Genomic DNA, 26,022 nt, shown 5'->3' with positions numbered 1-26,022 from the left:
AAACCGACTGTAGGTGATTATCTATTATAATTTTTGCCATGAGTGTTTATTTCTATTTAGAAATTACTATTGAGTTATTTTACTTATAATAAAAATTGTGCCGCTTACATAATTCAGATCTGTGTTCTATAATGCTTTAAAAAATATGCATTAAAGAGTAAAAGTAGGGGGGTATATATATATATATATATATAAGGAAGTTGTGTTAGTTACTACGCTTATAACTCAAGAACCGCTGATCTGATTTTAACGATTTACACAAATTCGGAATTGTCTCTTGGCAGAAAAGGATAAAATCCAAAAAAAAATCGCGTAAAATGTGAAATTTTAAAATTTTCATTTTGACTTACTATTTCGGAATGTACATTTGTAGTTTTTTTTTTTTTTTAATTCTAATATGATGTGTAGTCTTTTTGGGTAGTAGAAAGCGACGAAAATTATATAGATGATGTAACGTGGTCAAATCAAAATTGCTACAGAATCAAAAAAGAGCATATTGCACTGCAAAAACTCTAAAATACGGAAAAACTGAGAAAATTTTTTCAATGGAATCAAATTTCAAAATAATAATAACGACCAAACTTCGTAAGGACCTTTAAACATCGGCTGTAAATAAACAAGCGAACAAGTTGAAGATTTTTTTCACTTTGTTTATAAGTCACTATGATTATAATTCCAGAACGTTTTGACGGATTTTCACAATTCATACAACTACGGAATGGAATCTTGCAAAAAAAAAATTACGTAAAATATGCCAATAAAAATATAAAAGAAACAAGTAAAAAAGCAGTAAGTTCAGCCGGACCGAACTTTGAATACCCTCCACCATTTGGAATAAATTAGAAAATTTTCAAAAAAAAAAAAAAAAATAAAATAAAATTCATTAAAAATTCTTTTAAAATCTTTAAAATATCTAATATAGGAAGGTGCCGATATATGGGGGGATATACGATATTGTGGACCTATAAAGACAAATCTATGTCTGCGTGTAAAGTACTCACAAGGAACTCCTTGTGTGGATTTTCAGATAATTCCATTGGAAAAAGTGGCTAAAATCATCAAAATACCGAATATAGGGGAGTACCGTTATATGGGGGATATACGATATTGTGGACCTATATAGACAATTCCGTTTCAGGGGTAAAGTGCTCACAAAGAACTCCGTGTGTGGATTTTCAGACAATACGATTGGTAAATGTGGCTAAAATCATCAAAATACCGAATATATAGGAGCTATACGTTATCGTTAACCTATATAGAGAATTCTCTGTCGAGGGGTAAAGTGCTCACAAAGAACCCCTTGTGTACAAAGAACCCCTTGTGACAATTCCATTGAAAAATATGGCTAAAAACATCAAAATACCGAATATCGGGGGTACCGTTATATGAGGGCTATACGATATCGTGGACCTATATAAATAATTCTCTGCCGAGGTATAAAGTACTCACAAAGAACTCCCTGTGTGGATTTTCAGACAATTCCGATGAAAAATGTGGGTAAAATCATAAAAATACCGAATATCGGGGGTACCGTTATATGGGGGATATACGATATCGTGGACCTGTATAGACAGTTCTCTCTCAGGGGGTGAAGTACTCACAAGGAACTACTTGTGTTGATTTTAAGACAATTCCATTGAAAAGTGTGGCTAACATCATCAAAATACCGAATATCGGGGGGTACAGTTATAAGGGGGATATACGATTTCGTGGACCTATATAGACATTCCTTTTTGAGGGGGTAAAATGCCCACAAGGGGCTCCTTTTGTGGAATTTCAGACAATTCCATTGAAAAATGTGGATAAAATCATCAAAATACCAAATATCGGGGGAACCGTTATATGGGCGCTATACGATATGGTGGACCTATATAGATAATTCTCTGCCGAGGTATAAAGTACCCACAAGGAACTACTTGTGTGGATTTTCAGACAATTCCATTAAAAAAATGTGGCTAAAATCATCAAAGTACCAAATATCGGGGGTACCGTTTATGGGGGCTATACGATATCGTGGACCGATATAGTCCATCTTCGAACTTGACCTGTCTGCAGACAAAAGAGAGATCTGTGCAAAATTTTAGCTTCCTATCTTAATTCGTTTAGACTGTAGCGTGATTACAACAGACGGACGGACAGGGCTAAATCGTCTTAGAATTTTACGCTGATCAAGAATATATATATTTTGTTGGGTCTAAAATGATTATTTCGATGAGTTACAAACGGAATGACGAACTTAATATACCCTCCATACTTTTTTTGGTGGAGGGTATAAAAATCCTTTTGGCGTGAAATTTTTTTCAATTTAAAAACTATATAGAAATGTACATTTTTTATTGTTTTGAATTCTGAATAAATAATATCAAAAATGAAATAGTACGCAATAAGATGTTAAATGACGATTTTTCATGTCTGAAATTGGCATTTAGCTTTCAACTCCAGGATCTACATCGTGCTTCAGCTGGAAGATGCGAACACATTTAAATAAACAAAAATAACCGACAACACGTTATGGGGCTCATTTCAACACGTGGACCTACCTACTTCTATCACATGACAATAATTCGTCTAATGAGAACTCAATATGCAAAATTCATTTTGACTGCAATCAGTGAAATACCGAATATAAAGAGAAAAGGATTTCTATTCTTTCAGAAATTCTTCCTAAACTTTCACGATACCTTAAATCACTTTTGCAGTTCATGATATGGGCCATAACCCCCGGATAAGGATACAACCCGATTTCAAGTATGTTTTACATTTTATCCATATTTTCATACTATTTTCGGCAAACGTTGGTAATTTAGGAAGACCCATCCATGCAAAAACTGAACACGTTTTGTATAACCATCATATGATTTAAGGAACCGGACATTTGTTTAATCGTCTTTGAATTATACTATGATAAAAGATATGGAAATTATGGGGTCTCCAACGCGCAATTTCAATGAAAAATAATTCATATTACTTTAAAGACAAGTAAAAAAAATTAAGTTCGGCCGGGCAGAATTATTACTATCATCCATCTGAGGTAAAGGAAACATTTTTATATAAAAGTATCTACATTCAAGCGTGTTTCAGTTTAAACTTCATATACCAGTAAGACTGTTTGGATAAAGCAGTTAACTTATCAAAAAACCATAAAGTGAATGAGGCCGTTTTATGGGGCCATACCAAAACGGGAACCTCTGTGGACAATTTTATACTTCAAGGATTGTCATCTATCAAACCTTCTAAAATACCAAATTTGAAACAATTATACGCGTAAATGTGTGGATTATCAACATCGACAATATAGGTAGGTATCGTTATATGTGTTAGACAAATCCGAGGAGAAATGTGGCAAAAATCATCAAAATACCGAATTTCGAGAGATACCGTTATATGGGGACTATACCAAAACGTGAACCGATAGATCATTTTCAATACCAACCATCCTATACACAATACAAATTTTTCAGCTAAATTTGGACGCTATACGTCAAATAATAATAATGCATATTTAATGGGGTCTATGACGAATATTTAGTGATGATACAAATGGAATGAAAAGTTTATATACCCTCCTTTCCAAGGTGGATGATATAATAGCATTAAAGGCTAAAATTACGGGCCGGCAACGCGGACCGGCCAGCTAGTAAATTTATAAATTTCCTCTGTATGGGAACAAATCCAGCTATGTTTGTAGTTCGGTAACTTTCCACTCTTGAAGACAAATTTTAGCCTAGCTAACAGAATTTCCTCGACTTTAAGGATAATTCTTTAACATTGATCCGTCTCGAATAACCAATGTAAACCGGGATCAGTAATTTCATAGACACCACATCTATCTTTGATGAGCCTTTGTAAGACACTAAATATATTTATTAAAACTATTTCTTAAGAACTAGTTATGATCATATAACTTAACCTTACTTAGCAATAACTGTAAAAGAGAGAGAGAGATAGATACCAACTGTACACATGCCTATGCACCATGCCACCAAAGATCTTAGGAGAAGGTCATGTCATGAATATGGACTGTATTAAGAAGTTCCCTGTTTAGCAAATCCCTCTCAACTACACTAGGGAGCCCCGCTATTCTCCGAGACACATTACATGTGTGCCAAATTTCAAAGCTCTACGTCAAACAATGTGGGCTGTATTAAACATCAACTTAGAATTGTATGCTGATCATGAATATATATACTTTATGGTGTCTACGACGAATTTTCCTTGGTGGAGGGTGTAATAATATTCCAGAAATAAAATAATTGTTATTTAGATAGAATAAGCGTGTTAAAGTCAAGAACCTGCCCTCCAACGAGCTGACATGTCAGATTAAATACGTACACAAGCTTTATAGATCTTAAACTCATACTTTCCCAAAGGTTCTATGCTACACTTTTGCGGAATACCACAATACAATATACAGAGTTCCTTATCGCATGCATTGCACTAACAGCATATTTTAAAAATTTTATTTTAAAACAACTTAACATAAACCAAAACCCGTCAGCTCAAAACAAGTAAAAAATCTGCTAAGTTCGGCCTGGTCCACCATTTGGAAAGAACTTGAAAAATGTAAAAAATAATCCGTCCAAAAATGCAGTTTAAATGAAAACTTTAAATGGGGACTGTAGAAAGACATAGACCTGCATAGACAGTTCTCTGACATGGGTTGTTGTACCCATTACGAACTTCAAATACGAAATTCGAAACAATTCCGGTGGATAATGTCTTTAAATACATCTAAGATATCGGAAGGTATCGTTACATGGTTGCTATAAGATGACGTGGACCTGCATATACAATTTTCTTTATAGGCTGTAGTATCCATCCATTACGAACTTCAAATACAAAATTTGAAATAACTCCGGCCTATAATGAATCTAAAATCATCAAAACGGCGAATATTGGGAGGTACCATTATATGAGGGCTATACGACGACATGATCCATTTACTAACTGTGCAAAATTTTAGCGTTTTATTTCAATTCGTTTTAAAGAAAGCTTGATTATAACAGACAGAAGGACATCACAAAATCGACTTAAAATATATCTATATACGAATACATTCACTTTATATTAAACTAGCTAAACCCGGTGCGCTTCGCTACCCCTTTGGATTTCATATGCATTCAAAATTTCATATACAAATATTTGTTGGTTTAAATAAAAAGACAAAAAAAACTTTTTAAAATACTTTAATGCGAAAACAAACAAATAGCTCGATCTACCAACGCGTGTACATGCCAGGAACAGCTGACTATGAAAAAAGCAGGAATTCGGATTTCGGTCCTTCGGATTTATTGATTTCATAGCAAATGCCAAGCGGGCATGAAACTGCAATCTTTTGAAGTTGAGTGGCATTTCTATTGCTATTAAAGAATTCGAGGTAGCAACATACTTCCCCGTAAGATTCGTATCCTCAATTAAATTGTTGTGTAGTTTTTTGCAAAGTCTTTGTGGGTCAATATTTCTAATAAAATCATATCCCAACATGACCCGATTTTACACCGAATTCCGTCACACTTCCTATATTTCATTGAATTTGGAGGTACATGCCGTGTTTAGCGCATCAAATATGTGAAATCGACCGAGAATATATATCGGAGCTATATCCAAATCTTAACCAATTTCTAATTAATTTGTCAAATTTATTATGGTAACCAAATTTTGTCACACATTCTGAAATTCATTGCAATCGGACATACATATCGTGTTTGGTGCATAACATACATGGTATCTGCCGAAATATATATATGGGAGCTATATCCAAATATAAACCATTTCAATATAATTTGACAAATTTATTTTCTAATCAAATCCAGTCACTCATTCCAAATTTCATTAAAATAGAACATATACATCGTGTTTGGTGCATCAAATAAACGAAATCGGTCGAAAATATATATATGGAGGCTATATCCAAATTTGAACCGATTTCAATATAATTTGGAAAATGTATATTCGTTATAAATTCCGTTACATATTCCAAATTTCATTGAAATTAAAGATACATAGCGTGTTTGGTGCATTAAATACATGAAATCGGCCGAATATGTATATGGGTACTATATCCAAATCTGAACCGTTCAATATAATTTGGCAAATTTATTTGTTTACAAAATTTAATCACTTTTTCCAAATTTTATTGGAATCGAACATATATATCGTGTTTGGTGCATCAAATAAACGAAATCGGTTGAAAATATATAAGGAATCTATATACAAATCTGAACCGATTTCAATATAATTTAGCAAACACATTTTTTTGACACATTCCATCACACTTTCCAAATTTCATTGAAATGTGGGGTACACAGCGTGTTTGGTGCATCAAATAAACGAAATCGGTCGAAAATATATATGGGAGCTATATCCAAATTTGAGCCGATTTCAATATAATTTGGCAAATTTATTTTTGTTCCAAATTCCGTTTTGCATTTCCAAATTACTTTCAGGCGATGGAAATTTTCAGGAAAATCTGTGCAGCGGGTTTCGAGTCCATAAACTACAAACATTTTACTCTTTTATAGATATAACAAGTAAAAAAGCTGTAAGTTCGGCCGGGCCGAACTTTTAATACCCTCCACCATTTGGTAAAAATTTGGCAATTACCAAAAAAAAAATCGTTAAAAATTATGATAAAATCTTAAAAATACCGAATGCTTATACGACGACGTGAACCTGCATAGACAACTTTTGTCATAAGTTATTAAAATATTAAAATGCGAAACTTGAAGAAAAATCTGTTTATAATGTAGCTAAAATCATCAAAATACCGAATATGGGGGGGTACCGTTATATGGGGGCTATACGAAGACGTGGACCTACATGCCACATTTACGAACTAAACCTGCCTACTGGCAAAATATACATTTTTTGATTTAGGATGTGGTATCCATTATGAATTTCAAATACCAAATTTGAAACGATTCCGGTAAACAATGTCGCTAAAATCATCAAAATACCGAATATCGGGAAATACCGTTATATGGGGGTTATATGATAACTTGGACCTACATGCCCCATTTACGAACTAAACCTGCCTACTGGCAAAATATACATGTGTGCAAAATTTTAGCCCTCTGTCCCAATTTGTTCGAAAGATAGCAGACAGACTGACAGACAGACAGACGGATATTGCTAAATCATCTTAGAATTTTACGCTGATCAAGAATATATATACTTTGTTGGGTCTGACATGAGTATTTCGAGGAGTTACAAACGGAATGACAAAATTAATATACCCTTCATAGTATGGTGGAGGGTATAAAAAGAAAGAAGATTAAACTTGTTATTAAAATGATCACCCTGCACCGGGGTAGGACAAGGGGTATGAAGCATCTCTTAAATTCCTCCGACATATTTGTTCAGTATTATGTTCATTACTTTGCGCCTCAATTACAAAAACAATTAAAAATTCCGGCATTGGGTAAAAATTAACAAAACAAAATTAACGTTCTGCTCTTTTACAGCGTTACCTAAAATTCGACGTAATCAGCCGACATTATTCGCCACACAAATAAACCACATGTATTTATATGAAAGTTACCCAAATAAGTCGGATGTACAAAATTTCAAAGCTGAACAATTTCCTTTTTTGTGTGTTAAGAATGGAAACAACTAATAAAAAATGTAAATGTTTGTAATTGGAAAATATATATCAACTGGGAGAGTTTTGAAAATGATGATTTTTTACGTTTTACTTGGTATATTTAAAGTTATGGACCTGGCGTATTTGGGTAATAAAGACGTACGAAAATTTGTGTACGCTACATCGAATTTTAGGTAACGCTCATGGTAAAATAATACAGGTAGATGCATCAACGCTTGGCAACATTGATATGTCAAGCATTTTAAAACGTTTTGCCAAAAATAAGTAGCTTTTATAGGTTTTCTTATATGACGCAAACGGAGGTTGTTATATTATACATTTTTCAACAATTTTTACAAATTTCAATAACTTTTCATTCAACATTATCAATTCTAAAATCGGTTTGACAGTTCATTGTCTCAGCTGCAGTGTCGATGCGACTACCTGCATTCTTCTAACATGGTAACGCTGTTAAACAGAATATTTTTGACAATTTTCAAGTCTACAGTTTTTTCTAATCACATGGTTTGTTAAGCGTCTTCTCATTCGTCTATTATTGCCATCTTTACACTGAATAATAAAATTGTCATAATTGACCAAATCGATAGGCATCTGAAGAAGTTAAAAAACGATCGATTCTAAATTACGGTTTTGAAACCATTCCGACTGGAATTTGTGACATGCCTGTATATTTCTTTTAGTATAGCTCATAGAGACAAAATACAGTTTTAATACTTTGTTTATTCAATATAAATTTCCAAAAACAAAACATGATAAGATCCTAGCTCTAATAGTATGGACTTTAGCGCCAAAACAACTTATTTTATATAGCCCAAATAATAAATAGAGTAAAAAACGCCATCAAAACAATGTGAAAAACTCCCAAAATAATAATAATATTTTTTTATTCAAAGCATTAACAAAAAATCAGCGTTCGAAAATAAACATAATGGTACAGTACCATAGTGTTCTGTACCATACCGAGGTGGAGTGGTACACTACGATAGTGTACCGTACCGGAACACAACCCTTAAAAATATTTTAGTGATACTGTACCGGAGCACAACGATAATCGTACTGTACCGCAGTCGGAGCACTAAAAAACGTAGTGTTCCGCAGTCGGAGCATTACAAAATCGTAGTGTTCCGCAGTCGGAGCACTACAAAATCGTAGTGTACCACATGGCGGAACATTAAAAAAAATAATGTACCGGTAGTGTACCACATGTGTGTTGTTTACGATTTGAGAAAAAATTGAATGTTTGATGTTTTTTATAATATAAATATAAATAATACAATTCAATATTATGAAAATAATTGCTGGATTTATTTTCTTTGCGAAATTGAAGAAAGTATAAAAATATGAGATTAGGTAGAAAGAATAAAAAGGAAAATTAAATTGAAAATTTAAATTCTCCGTGGAAAAGGGTATTTTAGTGGTTGCCACAAGTCTTTATGGATACGCCTGAAATTCGGCCTGTTGCGTTATATATGAACCAGTAAAAAGGTTCATTCATTTAAAAACAAAAATTCTACGAATGAATGCAAGAATATGGGTAATAAAAGTTAGTGCCATAAAATTGTATATTTTGGTAAAAGGTCAAGTTTGTTTTATTATCTTAGGTGGGCCGCTAAATGAAATCAATAAATGGTTTTTATGCAGATTATGTACCTGTTACTTTGTGGTACCGAAAAATCAGTGAATGTAGGTGCAAAAAATTAAATATTTTTTAAAGTATGGCTGAGGGTTTAAAATCAGTTTTATGATTTAGCCTTAAATTGTAAAACATTGTACAGGTACCACATCAAAATATGTGCTGATATCCAGAATATAGTTTGCCACAATTTCGTATCGGAGTACAGGTAGTCTTTTATTATTAAGAACAATATTTGTTACAATATATACAAAAAAGCCGATATCCTGCTGTTTAGTTCTTCTCAAACGTTCAGCAAATAATTACAAAAATGCCGCGACCTAAAAATATTATTCTTTTAGATATGTTCAATACAAATGAATCAAACGAAGTTGTGTGTAATTTGCAAAGTTGTAAGAACAAGATTTTAAGTGTACATTCCGGAAATATAGAAAGACACTTAAAGAGATCACATCCTGAGCAATATGCAAACTATATTGAACAAAAACGTGCAATGAAATTACAAAAATTGTGTTAACGAAGTATTACTGCGAAGAAATGTAAATCCGAGGAACATCGAACTAGCAATAGTGGAACTATTCACCAAAAATGGACGTCCTCTGCACATGGCCGAAGATAGGGCCTTCAAAATTCTTATGGAACCAGTTTTAAGTTTGCTCAGAATAACAGTCAATGAGCATAATATAATGGAACGAATTATCGCATATTCCACAAATATTAAAACGGAAATATCTAATGATTTAAAAGGGACATTGTTTTCTCTTAAGATTGATGTAGCAACCAGGTGGGATTTGAGCATGCTCGGTATAAATGTTCAATACATCAAAAATGGTAAAATCATTGTTAAAACATTGGCAGTAAAAGAGCTGAAATCTAGTCATACCGGTGAATATATAAAATCTATTATATTGGAAGTTCTAAAAGAATATGGTGTTGATGTACGCAACATTTTTACCATTACAACCGACAATGGATCTAACATGGTAAAAACGGTAAAAGTGCTGAATTCGGAGTTACAAATGCTTATGGAAGAGGAATCTCAGGATAGCGAAGAAGAAGTTGATTGTGAAATATCGATTTATGAAATTGAGTCAATCGACTTTAATATATCCTCACACCATATTACTAACATTCGTTGTGGTGCCCATACGCTGCAGCTGTGTGTAAATGATGTTCTAAAACAGCCTACAATAAAAAAAAACTGAAAACCTAAGACTCGTAGTGAAAAAACTTCGAAGTAAAACGTATGTGAGTATTTTTAAAAATGGGCTCCACAAGAAACCTATAATTGACTGTATAACAAGATGGAATTCAACATACAATATGATTGAAAGACTGCTGGAAATAAGAGAAGTTGTAACTACATTAAGCAAGGATAATTCGAAATTATTCATTAGTTCTGCTGACTGGTCTTTCGCAAGTGAATTTGTTGGAATATTTAAACCTATTTACACAGCTACAATGAAACTACTGAACAGCTTTGTTATAGCGAACTATATATTGTAATAATGGATATTACATTCCAAATAGATGCTTTACCAAACACCGAAATGAAAGTGATACTGAAAGAATCATTGAAGACAAGAATGGATAAACTTTTTGATAACGAACTTTTCAACGCAGCCGTGTATTTGGATCCACGTATTAAAGTCTGTATGACAAGCGAACAGAAAACTAGAGCGCAGATGTACATAGTGTCGTTATATAAGCGAATATACTCAAAAGAAGGTATGTTTGCTATATTAATACCAAAAATACATACATATGTTTTTAACTATTACCCTTATTTCTTCAGATTCTACAACAGACAATACGGCCTGCACAATACTGGATGAAACTCCATCAACAAGTAATGCATGCACACCGAAATCCTTTTCCGATTACCTGCACACTTTAGATCCTACCACGCCTACACAGAGTTCTTCAAACATTGATAATTTTGAATCCGATCTATCCACTTATGAAAGAAAATCTAGATTGCCACTAAATGCAAATGTTTTACAATATTGGGATTCTTCAAACATTATTAGTGGCATTGCGAATATTTTACTGGCAATACCATCAACACAAGTAAGCGTGGAACGCTTATTTTCAGCTATGAAATATATGTTATCCGATCAGCGCAATCGATTGTCACCGTTAAATTTAGAGCATATATTAATGGTAAAAGCCAATGGGATTTTTAATTACCAATTGGGATCAGATTAAAGTTCTTACTGGTGTACTTATATTTTTAGTTTATTACATTTCCTTTTTTACTTTCTATTTATATTATGTTTGTTATATTTAACTTGTTTAATTAATTCAATTTTTATTAAAAAATACATTTAAGTAATAACAATTAAATACTTATAAATAAATCAGTATTAAGTATGTTTCATTGACATATGACCGGTTGTTTTATTTGTTCTTTAATTTCCACTTATACAAAGTGTAATACTAATATCGAATTTTGTGTAATTTTGCAAAGTTGGATAATCTTTAATTTCTTTTATTATAATCATTTTATTCATTTGCAATGCTACATACAAAAAAATCAAACCTTTAATATTATTTTCCCAAAAAAGCGTATTGATGCCAGTAAATTTTTTTAATGTGGTACACTACGATTTTTTAGTGCTCGGATTGCGGAACACTACGTTTTTTAGTGCTCCGACTCCGGAACACTACGATTTTTTAGTGCTCCGACTGCGGTACACTACGATTTTTTAGTGCTCCGACTGCGGTACAGTACGATTATCGTTGTGTTCGGGTACAGTATCACTAAAATATTTTTTAGTGGTAGTGTACCGGCACACTACCGCTAAAAAAATTTTTAGTGATACTGTACCGGTACAGTACACTATGTTAGTGTACTGTTTATTTTCGAACGCTGCAAAAAATTGAATTTAGATTTAATTAACAAAATAAAGATTTAAAGAGAAACTAGTAAAAAAGCAGTAAGTTCAGCCGGGCCGAACTTTGAATACTCTCCACCATTTGGAACGAATTAGAAAAATTTCAAAAAAAAATAAAATCTATTAAATTTTACTTTAAATCTTTACAGTATCTAATGTAGGAAGGTGCCGATATATGGGGGTATATATGATATTGTGGACCTATTAAGACAAATCTATGTCTGGGTGTAAAGTACTCACAAGGAACTCCTTGTGTGGATTTTCAGATAATTCCATTGGAAAAAGTGGCTAAATTCATCAATCTACTGAATATCGGGGGGCATCGTTATATCGGGGATATACGACATTACGGACCTGTATACACAATTCCCTTTCAGGGGGTAAAGTGCTCACAAAGAACCCCTTGTGTGGATTTTCAGACAATACGATTTGAAAATGTGGCCAAAATCATGAAAATACCGAATATCAGAGGTACCGTTATATGGGTGCTATACGATATCATTAACCTATATAAAGAATTTTCTGTCGGGGGGTAAAGTGCTCACAAAAAACACTCTTGTGTACAATTTCCGTTGAAAAATGTGGTAAAATCATCAAAATACCGAATATCGAGGGTACCGTTATATGGGGGCTATACGATATCGTAGATTTATATAGATAATTCTCTGCCGAGGTATAAAGTACCCACAAGGAACTCCTTGTGTGGATTTTCAGACAATTCCGTGTGAAAAATGTCTGTGGATTTTCAGATAATTCCGTTGAAAAATGTGGGTAAAATCATCAAAATACCGAATATCGGGGGTACCGTTATATGGGGGATATACGATATCGTGGACCGATATAGATAATTCTCTTCCGAGGTATAAAGTACCCAATAGGAACTCCTTGTATGGATTTTCAGACAATTCCGTTGAAAAATGTGGGTAAAGTTATTAAAATACCGAATATCGGAGATACCGTTATATGGGGGATATACGATATCGTGGAACTATATAGACAATTCTCTCTCAGGGGGTAAAGTATTCACAAGGAACTACTTGTGTGAATTTTCAGACAATTCCATTGAAAAATGTGGCTAACATCTTCAAAATACCGAATATCGGAGGGTACCGTTATATGGGGGCTATACGATATCGTGGACCGATATAGCCCATCTTCGAACTTGACCTGCCTGCAGACAAAAGAGAGATCTGTGCAAAATTTTAGCTTCCTATCTTAATTCGTTTAGACTGTAGCGTGATTACAACAGACGGACTGACGGACGGACAGGGCTAAATCGTCTTAGAATTTTACGCTGATCAAGAATATATATACTTTGTTGGGTCTAAAACGATTATTTCAATGAGTTACAAACGGCGACGAACTTAATATACCCTCCATACTATGTATGGTGGAGGGTATAAAAATGATAATATATTGCTTATTAAAAATTTACGGAAAAAGTTGTTAAGACGCTCTTCAAGACATTGGTACAATTTATAACTTGATTTGGAACTGCAATCCAATTTTGTTCATATGAAGGTTCTTCTAGCTTCATTTAGATCATTCACCATTCTCAAATTCAATGACAATGTTATAATCATCTGTCATAATATTTTCGTCAATGGTAACATGGCATTGATTTTTTTGTCATATATGTATTTTCGTCGAAAGCTGTAATCATATCCTTTGTTATAAAAATTCTATTGCAAATTATGCCTTTGTAAATGGGCTGGAAAATTGACGTTGCATTGAGATACATATAATTTCAATGTTTTCGAGTTCTACATATCGGGGATTAGCAGCTGCATTATCCAAAAAGGGTTATTTTTTGTTTTCATTCCCCATGTCATATTTATAATCTCTCTATTCAGCCGGGCATTTCTTTTTGATTTCCAAATGACTGGTAGGTAGGTTACTCGAATTGAGTCTAAATATTTTTTGGCTCGAATTGCTATCAGACTGACATTGCGAAACCAAATTTTGTTTGTTTTGCGGCTTGTGTTTCTCCGATGTTGAACCTAGAAAAAAATTTAAAAATCGCAATTTCATTTTATTATATTAATTATTATACACATACTTTGTTGCTATTGCTAATTTATAGTTTTATGAGGTTTCTATAACCTCAATATTTTCTTTAAGCATAAAATTTTTCTGTTGTTGTACCTGTTATATTTATTTTACTTATTGGGTTAATTGCTTGGCTTAAGTTCATTAAAAAACTATGTTTTTATTTTTGAATTTTTCCTTTTTTATTCATCCAATATTTCGATTTCCTCCGGAAATATTTCTGTGACATTGTAATAAAATTTATCAAAACAATATTTTTTGCTTTTCTCCGCAATATAATCAGCTGAGTAAGAATGTAGTTGCACGCATGGTACAATAAAAAGGTAAGTTACAGTTACCAGCTGATTTCAATTTTTTTCTAAGTGTGCCCGACTTTTTCCAATTTTGTGTATGTATTTATTGTTTTGAAAAATGAAAAAAATAAATATTTTCAAAACCAATGATTGAAAGACACGTATATTGCGGCTCGCGCATTAAATCTATTAACCAGTTTAGCCATGAAATTGAAAGCTTGAACAGTTTGGATCATATTATTGAGAGAAAATTCAGGCATTTTATTCATTTTTCGCGCTATTTAACCAATTTTAAAAGTGAGGAAAAATATGAAAAAAAACTTGTATGTAACTTTGAATGAGTCTGACAGGAAGCGGGCTGTATTTCTAGGTTTTAGGAAGCTGTTGTACCTCCTTATTGTACCATGGTTGCACGCATGGTACAATGAAGAGAAGGTAGGTCAACTTTGAAAAAATTGCAAGTATAGAGTTCTACCTGTTTGGCTTGTAATGTCAGAATTACTATCAAAACAATAAAAAAGCAAACAACTTGTTGCATTGATTTTGAATAAATAATTTAAAACCGCGAAAACTGAATGAATGGTCAAAATTTATTTTCAATATCATGTTCTATATATCTCTTATGGTTTATTTCGCGACAAAAACTGTAGATTTTGTCGATGCATTCGTTGCAATAAGCATTTTGAAAACACCCGAATTTGAATATTTTCTGAACAATTTTTTATTATTGAAAAGAAGACACACACATAAGCAAATGAAGTTGACATATTAAGCCAGAAAAATAAAAAAAATTAAATCATATGGTAGTTCTGCCCTACCTTGAATTCATTGTACCATGGTTGCACGTAGGCTTTTTATAGCGTCCCTGATTAATTATAAAAAAATGCATTGTTAAATTTTTGTTTTATTTAAGCAAATAATGCACAGTATTACTGTCCACGTCCGTTCATTGGCGGGTCCATTCTTGGGAGGGAAATTTGGTGGAAGCTACATTTGAAAATTGCCCGCTTAAGAAAGTGTCTGCTTTTGGAAGTTTTGACTCTATCTTTACATGGTAACCTTTAGGAAAAGGTGGACCAACATCGATCTTTTTTTATTATCTACTCCTGAAACTCTAAATTATCACATTAGATCCTACAACGCAAAGCCGTTTTAACAATGTAGGTCTGTCTGTAATAATTTGGACGAATTGGTAAAAGAGGGTAACATTTTAAACATAAATGTTTTAATTTGAGAGAAAATTGTGAAAAATGAATGGACGACGCGGATATTTCAAAATATCGAGTTACTAATACGATCACAATTCACAATTATCCCATAACCAAAACATTCATACTCTCTAAATATAAATTAAAATTTCAACAGAAAATTGAAAATTATTTTGTATATTATTCAAAACAAACCATACACATACCAAAATTGTGTATGTGCTTTGACATTACAAGACTTCCAAAAGAGAAAATTGTATTCAGGTGCTATGCCCTACCTTGAAAATTATTGTGCCATGGGTTCTACCTTCTGTGGCAGAATATTCTAGATATACGTTTTCTTATAGCCTCTATAAAATGGTACTCCACACATTCGCTATTCTGATGATCTTAGTCACATTTTGTAGCAATTAAGCAATTTCCTTTTTTTTTGTTAAAAATAGAAACAAATAATATAAAAAAATTGTATGTTTGTATATTTGTTCAATAGTATATTTATTCCACAAAATTTAATCTATCCCATGCAATTTTATCTTATGGTAGAATATTACAGGTATGAGCAAGTGTTGTTGTAACAACAACACAACAAGCACATAAATTTTTTTTGCACATAATACAAATGTCATAGTTATATGTCCAAAACAAAACAATTAATGTTCAAAAACAAATATTTTGATTTCAACAAGTAAAAAAAAAAACATTAAGTTCGGCTGGGCCGAAATTTTAATACCCTCAACCATTGGGTAAATAAAACATTTTCATAAAAAAGTACCTGAATTCAAACGTCTTCCACTTTAAAATACAAATACCAATAACACCGTTTTGACAATGCTGTTAAACTTAAAATAAAAACATAAGGTGGGTAAGCCCGTTATATGGGGGCCATACCAAAACTGGGACCTCCACTGACAATTTTATACTCGAAGGATTGTCATCTACCAAATCTTCTTTAATACCAAATTTGAAACAGTTTCGTGGGTAAATGTGACTAGGATTATCAAAGTACTGAATATCGGTGGGTATCGTTATTTGTGCACTATAGGAAAGCGTATACTTGCAGTAGCTCCAAGCGAAACTCGTATAAGTATAAAAATTTTATGTTTCTTATAATTTACAAAAATCAAAATTTACAAAAAAATTTTTTTTTTGTTACATTTTGTTTGTACACTACGTAAGTAATTTAAAAAGCAAAAAAATACATTTTAATTCATTTAAAGTAAAATAATAAATAAATATTAAAATAGATCATATTTCAATGTCAAAGCCAAACTCGTACACTTCGTATAATCTAAAGTATTTCTAGACATTAATATTTTGTATGCATTTCTTTACTTTTTTACCATTTGTAGCCTATTTGGCATACTTTTAACAAGTTTTTCGCAAAAGCTAGGTTCATTTTTTTTTTTTCGAACAAAGCTTTTTTCATATCTTCTTTGCAAGATATGGTATGCTGGCGGATTCTTCCATCGATATAGCTCAATAAATTCTCTATGGGGTTTGACTCTGGGCTGGTGTATCCATGACGTGGGGACATTTAAATAGCAGCCATGATCCCACTTCACAAGCTTTGTGTTACGGATCATTGTATTGATAAAACCAATTATGCTAACCAAGGCCGATCTTTCCTTACAGAGTAGCAAACTTTCTTTCAAAATGTTTAGGCACATATTCTGATCCATAATACCCTCAATTAAATGCAATACACCAGGTCCAGAGGCTGAAAATGAACACCACATCATTACTTACCCAACACCGTGCTTCATATTTTTGACAAGGAGCGCTTCATTTGCCTTTCTCCATACATAAGATTAAATTTGCTTTCGTCCGTGAACAGCACATTCTTCCAAAATGAAAAATCTTTTAAAATGTGCTCCTTGGCAAATCGCAATCTTTCTTCTTGATTTCGCTTGCTGATTAGAGGTTTATGGTTAGCTCTTCTTCCATTGTAATTCGACTTATACAGTATATTTCTTATTGTTTAAGGACAACATACATTTCCCAAATCTTTTTCAGCAATTTTTGCAAGCTTCGGTGCACTCAAAAATGGATCATTTTTAATCTGCCGTAAAATATACCGTCCTCAAAGTAAATATCTTATTATTTTCCGTTTTTAACTTATTTTCTACACATCCATCTTTTGAACCGTTTCATGATGTATTGAACTGTAGATCGGCTTCTATTAACGATCTCATATATCTCACTTAGCGATTTATGGTTTTTGTTATATTTAATTACCAAATCTATCAATTCGACAGTGTTATGTCCTCGCTGTCTTCCCATTTTTTATTTTTTTAATATTTACGTCAGTAATTTACACAACACGTTGAAATTTGTAATAAATTAGCCTTTAGGGACTTCCCCAAATACATTTTCCAACAATCGCGTGAAGTTGGACGCAGCTCGAAACAGGGTTGCAACATAGCTGAAAGCTGTAATTTGGTGAGTTTTAAAATAAATTTGTTAAATAAATAAAAATAGTAAACTCTTGTTCTACGGCTTATTCTAGTACCCTATACAGTAATAAAAATATAGATTTCTTCTTGTAGTGGATTTGATAACAATCATATATTGCATGAAAGAAAATTGTTTGCTGTGTGTTCGAGTTTCGCTTAGAGCTACTGTAAATATCAAATGTTCTGCCGCCGGAACTACAATCCATTATGAACTACACTGTCTTACAATACGTTTTCATATAAAGAGGTTAACCCACTGGATTTGGATTAAACTTGTCATATCCATTACTTATACTTCAAATAAATCCTCTTAAAGTAGGTTAACCCTACAAAAAGCTCTAACATAAACATGGCATTAGTCTCCCATCGGCATGACAGCATCGACGCAGGAGCTGGTATTACAAAAGGTCGATAAAATACTCCAAAAAGTTTATCAGCCGGGACCCCGCGTAGATTACAGAGAGGGAGAGAATTCTGATTAAGATGAACCTCAAGGTAGTTAGAAATTCTAAAATAATCATCCGCAAGTGTCGAGCTGTTCTCTTGTTTTGGTTACACTCAGCCTCCTACCCACTGTTATCAACAAAAGGTTAGACTCATGACTCAAACAGAAAGGTTGCTCAACTTCAAAGAAACTAGATAAAATACAACTCTGTGCAGGAGTCTAATAGTGTCAACTAGACTTTTAAATATACAACAGTTGATTTTGTTTATTTTTCATTTTTTAACAAAAGTCTCATATTGGAAAAAGCCACGAAACAAGAATGGAATTTTTGTTTTATTCCACAAGATTGAATCTAAAATAGTATGACAATACAGTTTTATCCCAATATTGTACAATGTGTTGCCCATTAACATCGAAAGTATGCATTTATTTTGCAACCGAATTTGAAATAATTTAAAACAGCTATGGGCAGCCTCGAACGAAAAAGTATAAACAAACCAACACGAACTCGCAATGAGAATAAAAATCAGTCGTCGATGAGACACCGACGAATGAAGACGCGTGTGGCTCTACGCATTGCTATAGTTGACGCACTTAGCGAAACAATCGTTTCATTTACATTTTTTCATTTCAGCTTAACTACATGCCAGAATGCTAAATCATATTTTATGGTTAAAAATGCTTTTGGCAATATTCAATGCATTTTATATGGTAAAACGTTTATGCATAAAAATTATGACGTATTGAGACGTCATTTTAACAATTTTCATACAGTGAATTGTTTATTTACATTTAATTTAATTTTTTATTTATGTTTTTAGTTGAATTGAAATTAAATTCATATATTATACAAAACAAAACATTTCCCCCAATAATATGCTAGTACACTGTAATAATATCATTATACATTAGTTGGCGCCAACAACTCATGAATGCTAACTGAAATTTCTTTAAGTAGACGTTCACTCTCTCGCACCAATACATATTCATTTTTAGTTTTGAGCATCCCTGTTATAAAATGATTGTATTTTTTTAAAACAATACACACACATACATAAAATTTGTATGTGTTTTGACAGAATAAGGGCACCAAAAGAAAAAAAATGTTTTTAGGGGGTAGCTTTTTTCCACATTCGAGGGAGCTTTAGCAACGTTACACTCGAGTTCATTCATAGCTCCCGTTCAAGACTTAGTGTACCTCAACTCCTCGTCAATTGGATTGATGTTATGCTTAGCAGCGGAATCATTAATTCGCAAATTGAGAAGACGTCCGTCAGAAAGTCGGTCACGAGGGCACACCGCAAGACCGCAAGGAACACAATATATATTATTTTACTCAGATATACACTGGTGGCCAAAACTAAAGCAACTTAAATCGCAAAGACAATGAATGTCCTGTAACTTTTACAAAAATAAACAAATCGTAATTATTTTTCCAGTTTTAAATGAGGGGTTTAATTCAGTTTTAAGAAACTAAAAATAAAAATACAAAAATAATTTTGAACGAAAAATAATATTTGGAAAACTAAAATTTTGGCTAGTAGTCGATAGCATCCATTATTTTTGATTGCAGCTGCACACCTACGAGGCATTGAATCTATAACACGCTCAATTTGATCCTTGGGTATGCTTTCCCAGGCACCCCGAATTTTTTGGAAAATGTTGTGCTTATATGTTTCCGAATCTCGCTTGATCTTCCTGTCAACGATACTCCAAAGGTTTTCTATGGAGTTTAGGTCAGGTACTTGTGCCGGCCATGACAAAACATCGATTTTTGACTCCCGCAACCAATATTTGACAAGTTTTGATGTAAGTTTGGGATCATTGTCATGATGAAACACCCAAATGAGCCGAATATTTTACTCAGTGGAACAACGTGATGTCCCACACATCTTTGTAAACAATCCGATCCATAACTTCCTTTTTTTCATCGATAGGCTCTAGTTTATAGAAAGAAAAACAGCGCCACACCATTTTTGACCCTCCCTCATGCTTCACTGTACTTTTGCAACACTGCGGCTTGAGTCTTTCATTTTTTGGTCTTCTCACCGTAAAATTTTTCACGTCTAAGCTTTTAATATTAAACGTAGACTCATCCCAGAAATAATGTTTTTCCATTGAACTGGATTCCGCCTTATATTATCGTTTCCGAAAGCCTTTCTGATTTTTCAGACATAAATGGCTTTTTTGAAGGCTTACGGGCATGCAGACCAGCTACCACTACTAGTCTACGCACTGATCTCGAGCTTATATTCAATGATTGCTCTCTCACCAATCTAGTTGAACTCTTAAATGGTTCTTTTTTATTTCTCTCACAATTTGTTGATCAGTACGGGCTGAAGTTTTTCACGGCCTTCATCCGTTATAGACTGTTACTACTGATCCAGTTTCATAAAACCGACTTAGTATACAGAAATATTTATGAAATCACAGAAATATTTATGAAATATTTCTCGGAAATCATTTTCTGTGATATGTTGTTTTCATAGTCACTGATAATTTGCTGTTTTATTCATGTACTGTATTTGCTTCTAGTTATTTTTAAACTTTTTTGGGCAGTACTTAAAAAACGAAAAGAAAAACACATGCTGTTGTAAAAAACTTCTCGAAAAGGATTTATGACAAGCGAAATTGTCGAAGGAAGCAAAAAGCGACAAATATAACAGTAAAAACAACTGAAATTGCAGCGGTTATATGAAAGTACAATAGAGTTGTTTTTGTTTTGTCCAAGCCAAAATCGGGTTAATTGACTTTACCAAACATTATTTTTTATATAAAAATGAATTTTGGTTTTATGTTTTAGGTTTTTAAAAAGTGAATAAAGTACCTAATTTAAAACAAGAGAAACTTTCTCATTTTCTTAATTTTTGAAAAATGTACAGGGCATTCATTCTCCTTGTAATTTCAGTTGCTTTAGTTTTGGCCACCAGTGTATATATATATATATATATATATATATATATATATATCTATATATATATAAATGTAAGTTGTGTTAGTTACTACGCTTATAACTTAAGAACCGCTGGACTGATTTTAACGATTCACACAAATTCGGAATTCTCTCCTCTCCGAAAAGGATAATATCCAAAAAAATCGCGTAAAAATGTGATATATTAACATTTTCATTTTGACTTTTCAAATGTACAATAGTAATGTTTTATTTTGCATGATTTTTTTCCATTTTGACTTACTTTTTTCTAATGTACATTTGTAGTGTTTTTTATATATAATTTTTGAATTCGAATATTAATACCAATTTATTTAATTGACTTGATTTCTTGAGAACTGAAATTGATTGCGGGTTACATGGAAGTGTAGTACCGAATTATGTGGTGGCGAAACGGAATAGATGATATCGAAATAATTAAACGCGGTCATACCAAAGTTAAAAGATAATTACTTTTTCAAAATCGCTAAAAAATCATCAAAAAGAGATTTCATTGCAAAAATTCTCAAAAAATCGAATAAAAATTTAAATGGAATCGAATTTTAAAATAATAGTACATTCTATTGACAAACTTTGTAAGGATCTTTAAACATTTGCTGTAAAAAATCAGTGAACAAGTTGAAGATTTTTTCAATTTGTTATTCTTTTTTTGTCATTTTTTTCAATTTGTATTATTCAGTGGATTTTTTGTGAACAAAACAAAGAATAATTTTTCACTATTTACAATTTTTAACCAAAAAAATGAAATAAGTGCGAAATACGAAGTTAACTGACATCTACCCTTCAACTCCAGGGCCTACATCGTGGTTCAGCTGGAAGATGCGAACACATTTAAACAAACAAGAATGACCGAAAAAGTTTAATGGGGCTCATTTCAAAGCGTGAACCTACTTCTTTCATATGACAATGATCCGTCCAATGAGAGCTCAAAATACTAATTTTTTTGGGAGTACAATCAGTAAAATACCAAATTTAAAGGGTTGAAAATAGTAGAGCGAATTGGACTTTTAGTAAGAAAAGGATTTTTATCCTTCCAGAAATTCTTCCCGAACATTCAAGATAACTTAAATCGCTTTGTAGGTCGTGATATCGATCATATATAACCATCGTATAATTTAAGCTATTTTTGGGGTCTTCGCCACTTTCTTCTATTTTTGGCCCTTATTTGGCATCTTTGTTTCTAAGGGGGTAGAGAACCTCTTCGCATAAAATTTTCGGAGTAGAGCCCATATTGGTCTTGACCACATTCATCAATTGATTTGGCTAAAAAATTGTATTTATACAGATAATTGCCATATAGAAATTTATTTAAGTAAAGTCCCAACATTGGAGTATCCCCAATTCCACTTTCACATCCAATGTGTGGCCAGAAAAGAAAATTTTGTATTCTATTGTATTTTTAGCCCCCAAGAGAATATTGGTTGAGAACGTAGTTTGGGATGTACATCTATATGAAATAAATTGTGAAAACATGAACAAATTACAAATATAAGAAAGTAGCACGGGACCGAATATTTGTTGAATCGTCATTGAATTATACTATGATGAAAATTATGGACTTTATGGGTCTCCAATTTACAATTTAAATGACAAATAAAATTAGTTCCCATCTTACGGTTATGGGTGTAAAATAGTAATTTGAATTTTTTAAAATCAGTCTGCCCTCAATTATAAATCACGTGAACTTTTTTCAGTTTGGCATGCTTTGTTGTTCTGTTATATTTTTGATTTGGTCTTTATTTGTCATCTTTGATTTTAGGGGGTAGAAGAAAGTTTTCAATGTAGGTCGATGTTTCGGAGTAGTGACCATATAAAAGTACCTCCTGATTTTACCATATTTCAAAGGATTTGACTAAAAATGTGTATTTGGGGGGTGAAAATCTTACACAAAAATTTCAACATATCTACAAATTTTAGAATTTTTTCCATGTAATAGTACCCCCTCAAGTCCACATTTTGGCAGACAAACAGACCGACGTGGTTAGGGGGACTTATGAGGACTCTAATGCACAATCTGAGGTGCTAATCGACCAGTACGTGAACACTTATAACATTCATATCTGTGAATAATTTTGCTTTGACGAATATGCATAATAGACAAAAACTACGGGCCGGCAACGCGGACCGGGCCAGCTAGTATATATATATATATATATATATATATATATATATATATATATATATATATATATATATATACTAGCTGGCCCGGTCCGCGTTGCCGGCCCGTAGTTTTAGTCTTTAATGCAAATTTTGTATAGCATAATATTTCACAAATCTGGCTCATAAAGGTGAACAAATTTTCACATAAATATTGAAATAAATACCTATGGAAGGAGGGCAAAATAATTTCTGAATAGTCAAAGTTAATTACGCTTTTACACCCATTACCATAGCACCTCAGATTGCGCTTTAGAGTCCCCAAGAAGTCTATGTTCTTGTTCATAGTAAAATTCAATGACGAATCAACAATGCCCGTGTTGTTGTTCGCCAATCGGTAAAAATCACTATAGATTGGCGGCCCTGGGGACTATATGGGGACTTTACCAAAATATTTACCTATGTTGGCATTTTTCTGTAAGATGGTTCTCTACTCACAAAGTAGCCTAAATACAGCAAAATCGATTGGAAAATGTGGTCAAGACCCTCGAAAAAGAAAAGCCAAGATGCCAAATAAAGGCCAAATCAGTTGAAAAACGTGGCCAAGACCACGGTCATAGCTGAAATCAGGGATACATTCATATAAGGGTTATACCAAAACGTAGCCCAACCAATATTCTCTTGGGGGGTTACAAATTCAATAGAATACAACATTTTCTTTTCTGACCACATATTAGATGAGAAAAAGGACTTGGGGATACTCCAATGTGGGGACTTTACATATATAAATTCCGAGGTGGCAAATATCTGTATGATGGTTCCCTACCCCAGGTTAACATAAATACAATTTTTAGCCAAATCAATTGATGAATGTGGTCAAGACCAAAATGGGCCCACTCTAAAAATTTAAAATTTTACGCGAAGAGGTTCTTTACCCCCTTAGAAACAAAGATGCCAAATAAGGGCCAAAATATGAAAAAAAGTGGCCAAGACCCCAAAAATAGCTTAAATCATACGATGGTTATATAAATATGAAATCGCGTTGTACCCTTATCCGTGAGTTATGATCGATATCATGACCTGCAAAAGCGATTTAAGGTATCTTGAATGTTTGGAAAGAATTTCTGGAAGGATAGAAATCCTTTCCTTATTAAAAGTCCCATTCGCTCTACTATTTCGCACCCTTTAAATTTGGCATTTTACTGATTGTACTCCCAAAGAATTTGCATTTTGACCTCTCATTGGACGGATTATTGTCACATAAAAGAAGTAGGTCCACGCTTTTAAATGAGCCCCATTAGGCTTTTTCGGTCATTTTTGTTTGTTTAAATGTATTCGCATCTTCCAAATGTCAGTTAACATCCTATTTCGCACTTATTTCTTTTTTTTTGTGAAAAATTGTATATAGTGAAAAATTGTTCTTTATTTTGTTCACAAAAAAATTCACTGAACTCAATATGATAGTACAAATTGAAAAAAAAGAATGCAAAAGAAGAATAACAAATTGAAAAAAATCTTCCACTTGTTCGCTGATTTTTTACAGCAAATGTTTAAAGATCCTTACAAAGTTTGTCAATAAAATGTACTATTATTTTAAAATTCGATTCCATTGAAATCTTTTTTTCGATTTTTTTTCCCGATTTTTGCAATGAGATCTCGTTTTTGTGATTTTTCTAGCGATTTTGAAAAAGTAATAATCTTTTAACTTTGGTGTGACCGCGTTTAATTATTTCGATATCATCTATTCCGTTTCGCCATTACATAATTCAGTACTACACTTCCATGTAACCCGCCATCAATTTCAGTTCTCCAGAAATCAAGTCAATTAAATAAATTGGTATTAATATTCAAATTCAAAAATAAAATATAAAAAACACTACTAATATACATTAGAAAAAAGTAAGTCAAAATGGAAAAAAATATGCAAAATAAAACATTACTATTGTACATTTCAAGAGTCAAAATGAAAATGTTAATATATCACATTTTTACGCGATTTTTTGGATATTATCCTTTTCGGACAGGAGACAATTCCGAATTTGTATGAATCGTTAAAATCAGTCCAGCGGTTCTTAAGTTATAAGCGTAGTAACTAACACAACTTTCTTTTATATATATAGATATATATATATATATATATATATATATATATATATATATATATATATATATATATATATAGATATATTGTCAAAACCACAAACATTTCAATGCCAGAAATACATAAACAATGCGATTGCTTCAATGTACTTCGACTGTGAGTTGCCGAGCTGTATTGTTTGCGGACGGATCGCCGGGAAACGTTTGCTGTGCCAAATGATTACTGCTATATTTAGAGTTACCATTCTATGTATTGTTTTGCACTTTTCCAATGTATGCTGGGAGTAATAG

General features: G+C 32.7%; 2 protein-coding genes across 2 annotated transcripts in view; one reads left to right on the top strand and one right to left on the bottom strand.

Annotated features, from left to right (window-relative positions):
* Positions 1 to 26,022, bottom strand: part of LOC101891724 (protein O-mannosyl-transferase 2) — a 139,588-nt gene that overhangs the window by 68,959 nt on the left and 44,607 nt on the right. The window lies entirely within an intron of this gene.
* LOC131804279 (uncharacterized) lies at positions 8,545 to 11,847 on the top strand. Its single transcript, XM_059126887.1, has 2 exons — positions 8,545 to 10,964; positions 11,032 to 11,847. The coding sequence occupies exons 1-2, from the start codon at positions 10,745 to 10,747 to the stop codon at positions 11,442 to 11,444; spliced, it is 633 nt and encodes a 210-aa protein (XP_058982870.1). The 5' UTR covers positions 8,545 to 10,744; the 3' UTR covers positions 11,445 to 11,847.

The sequence above is a fragment of the Musca domestica genome, unplaced genomic scaffold (genome assembly GCF_030504385.1).
Source record: "Musca domestica strain aabys unplaced genomic scaffold, Musca_domestica.polishedcontigs.V.1.1 4, whole genome shotgun sequence".
In the NCBI taxonomy this organism is placed as follows: Eukaryota; Metazoa; Arthropoda; class Insecta; order Diptera; family Muscidae; genus Musca; species Musca domestica.
This window is presented reverse-complemented; position numbering and strand designations above follow the sequence as displayed.

Coding starts and splice junctions, on each gene's coding strand:
- LOC131804279 (XM_059126887.1), top strand. CDS start 10,745: ATGGATATTACATTCCAAATAGATGCTTTACCAAACACCGAAATGAAA. Junction 10,965..11,031: donor GCGAATATACTCAAAAGAAG/GTATGTTTGCTA, acceptor TTATTTCTTCAG/ATTCTACAACAGACAATACG.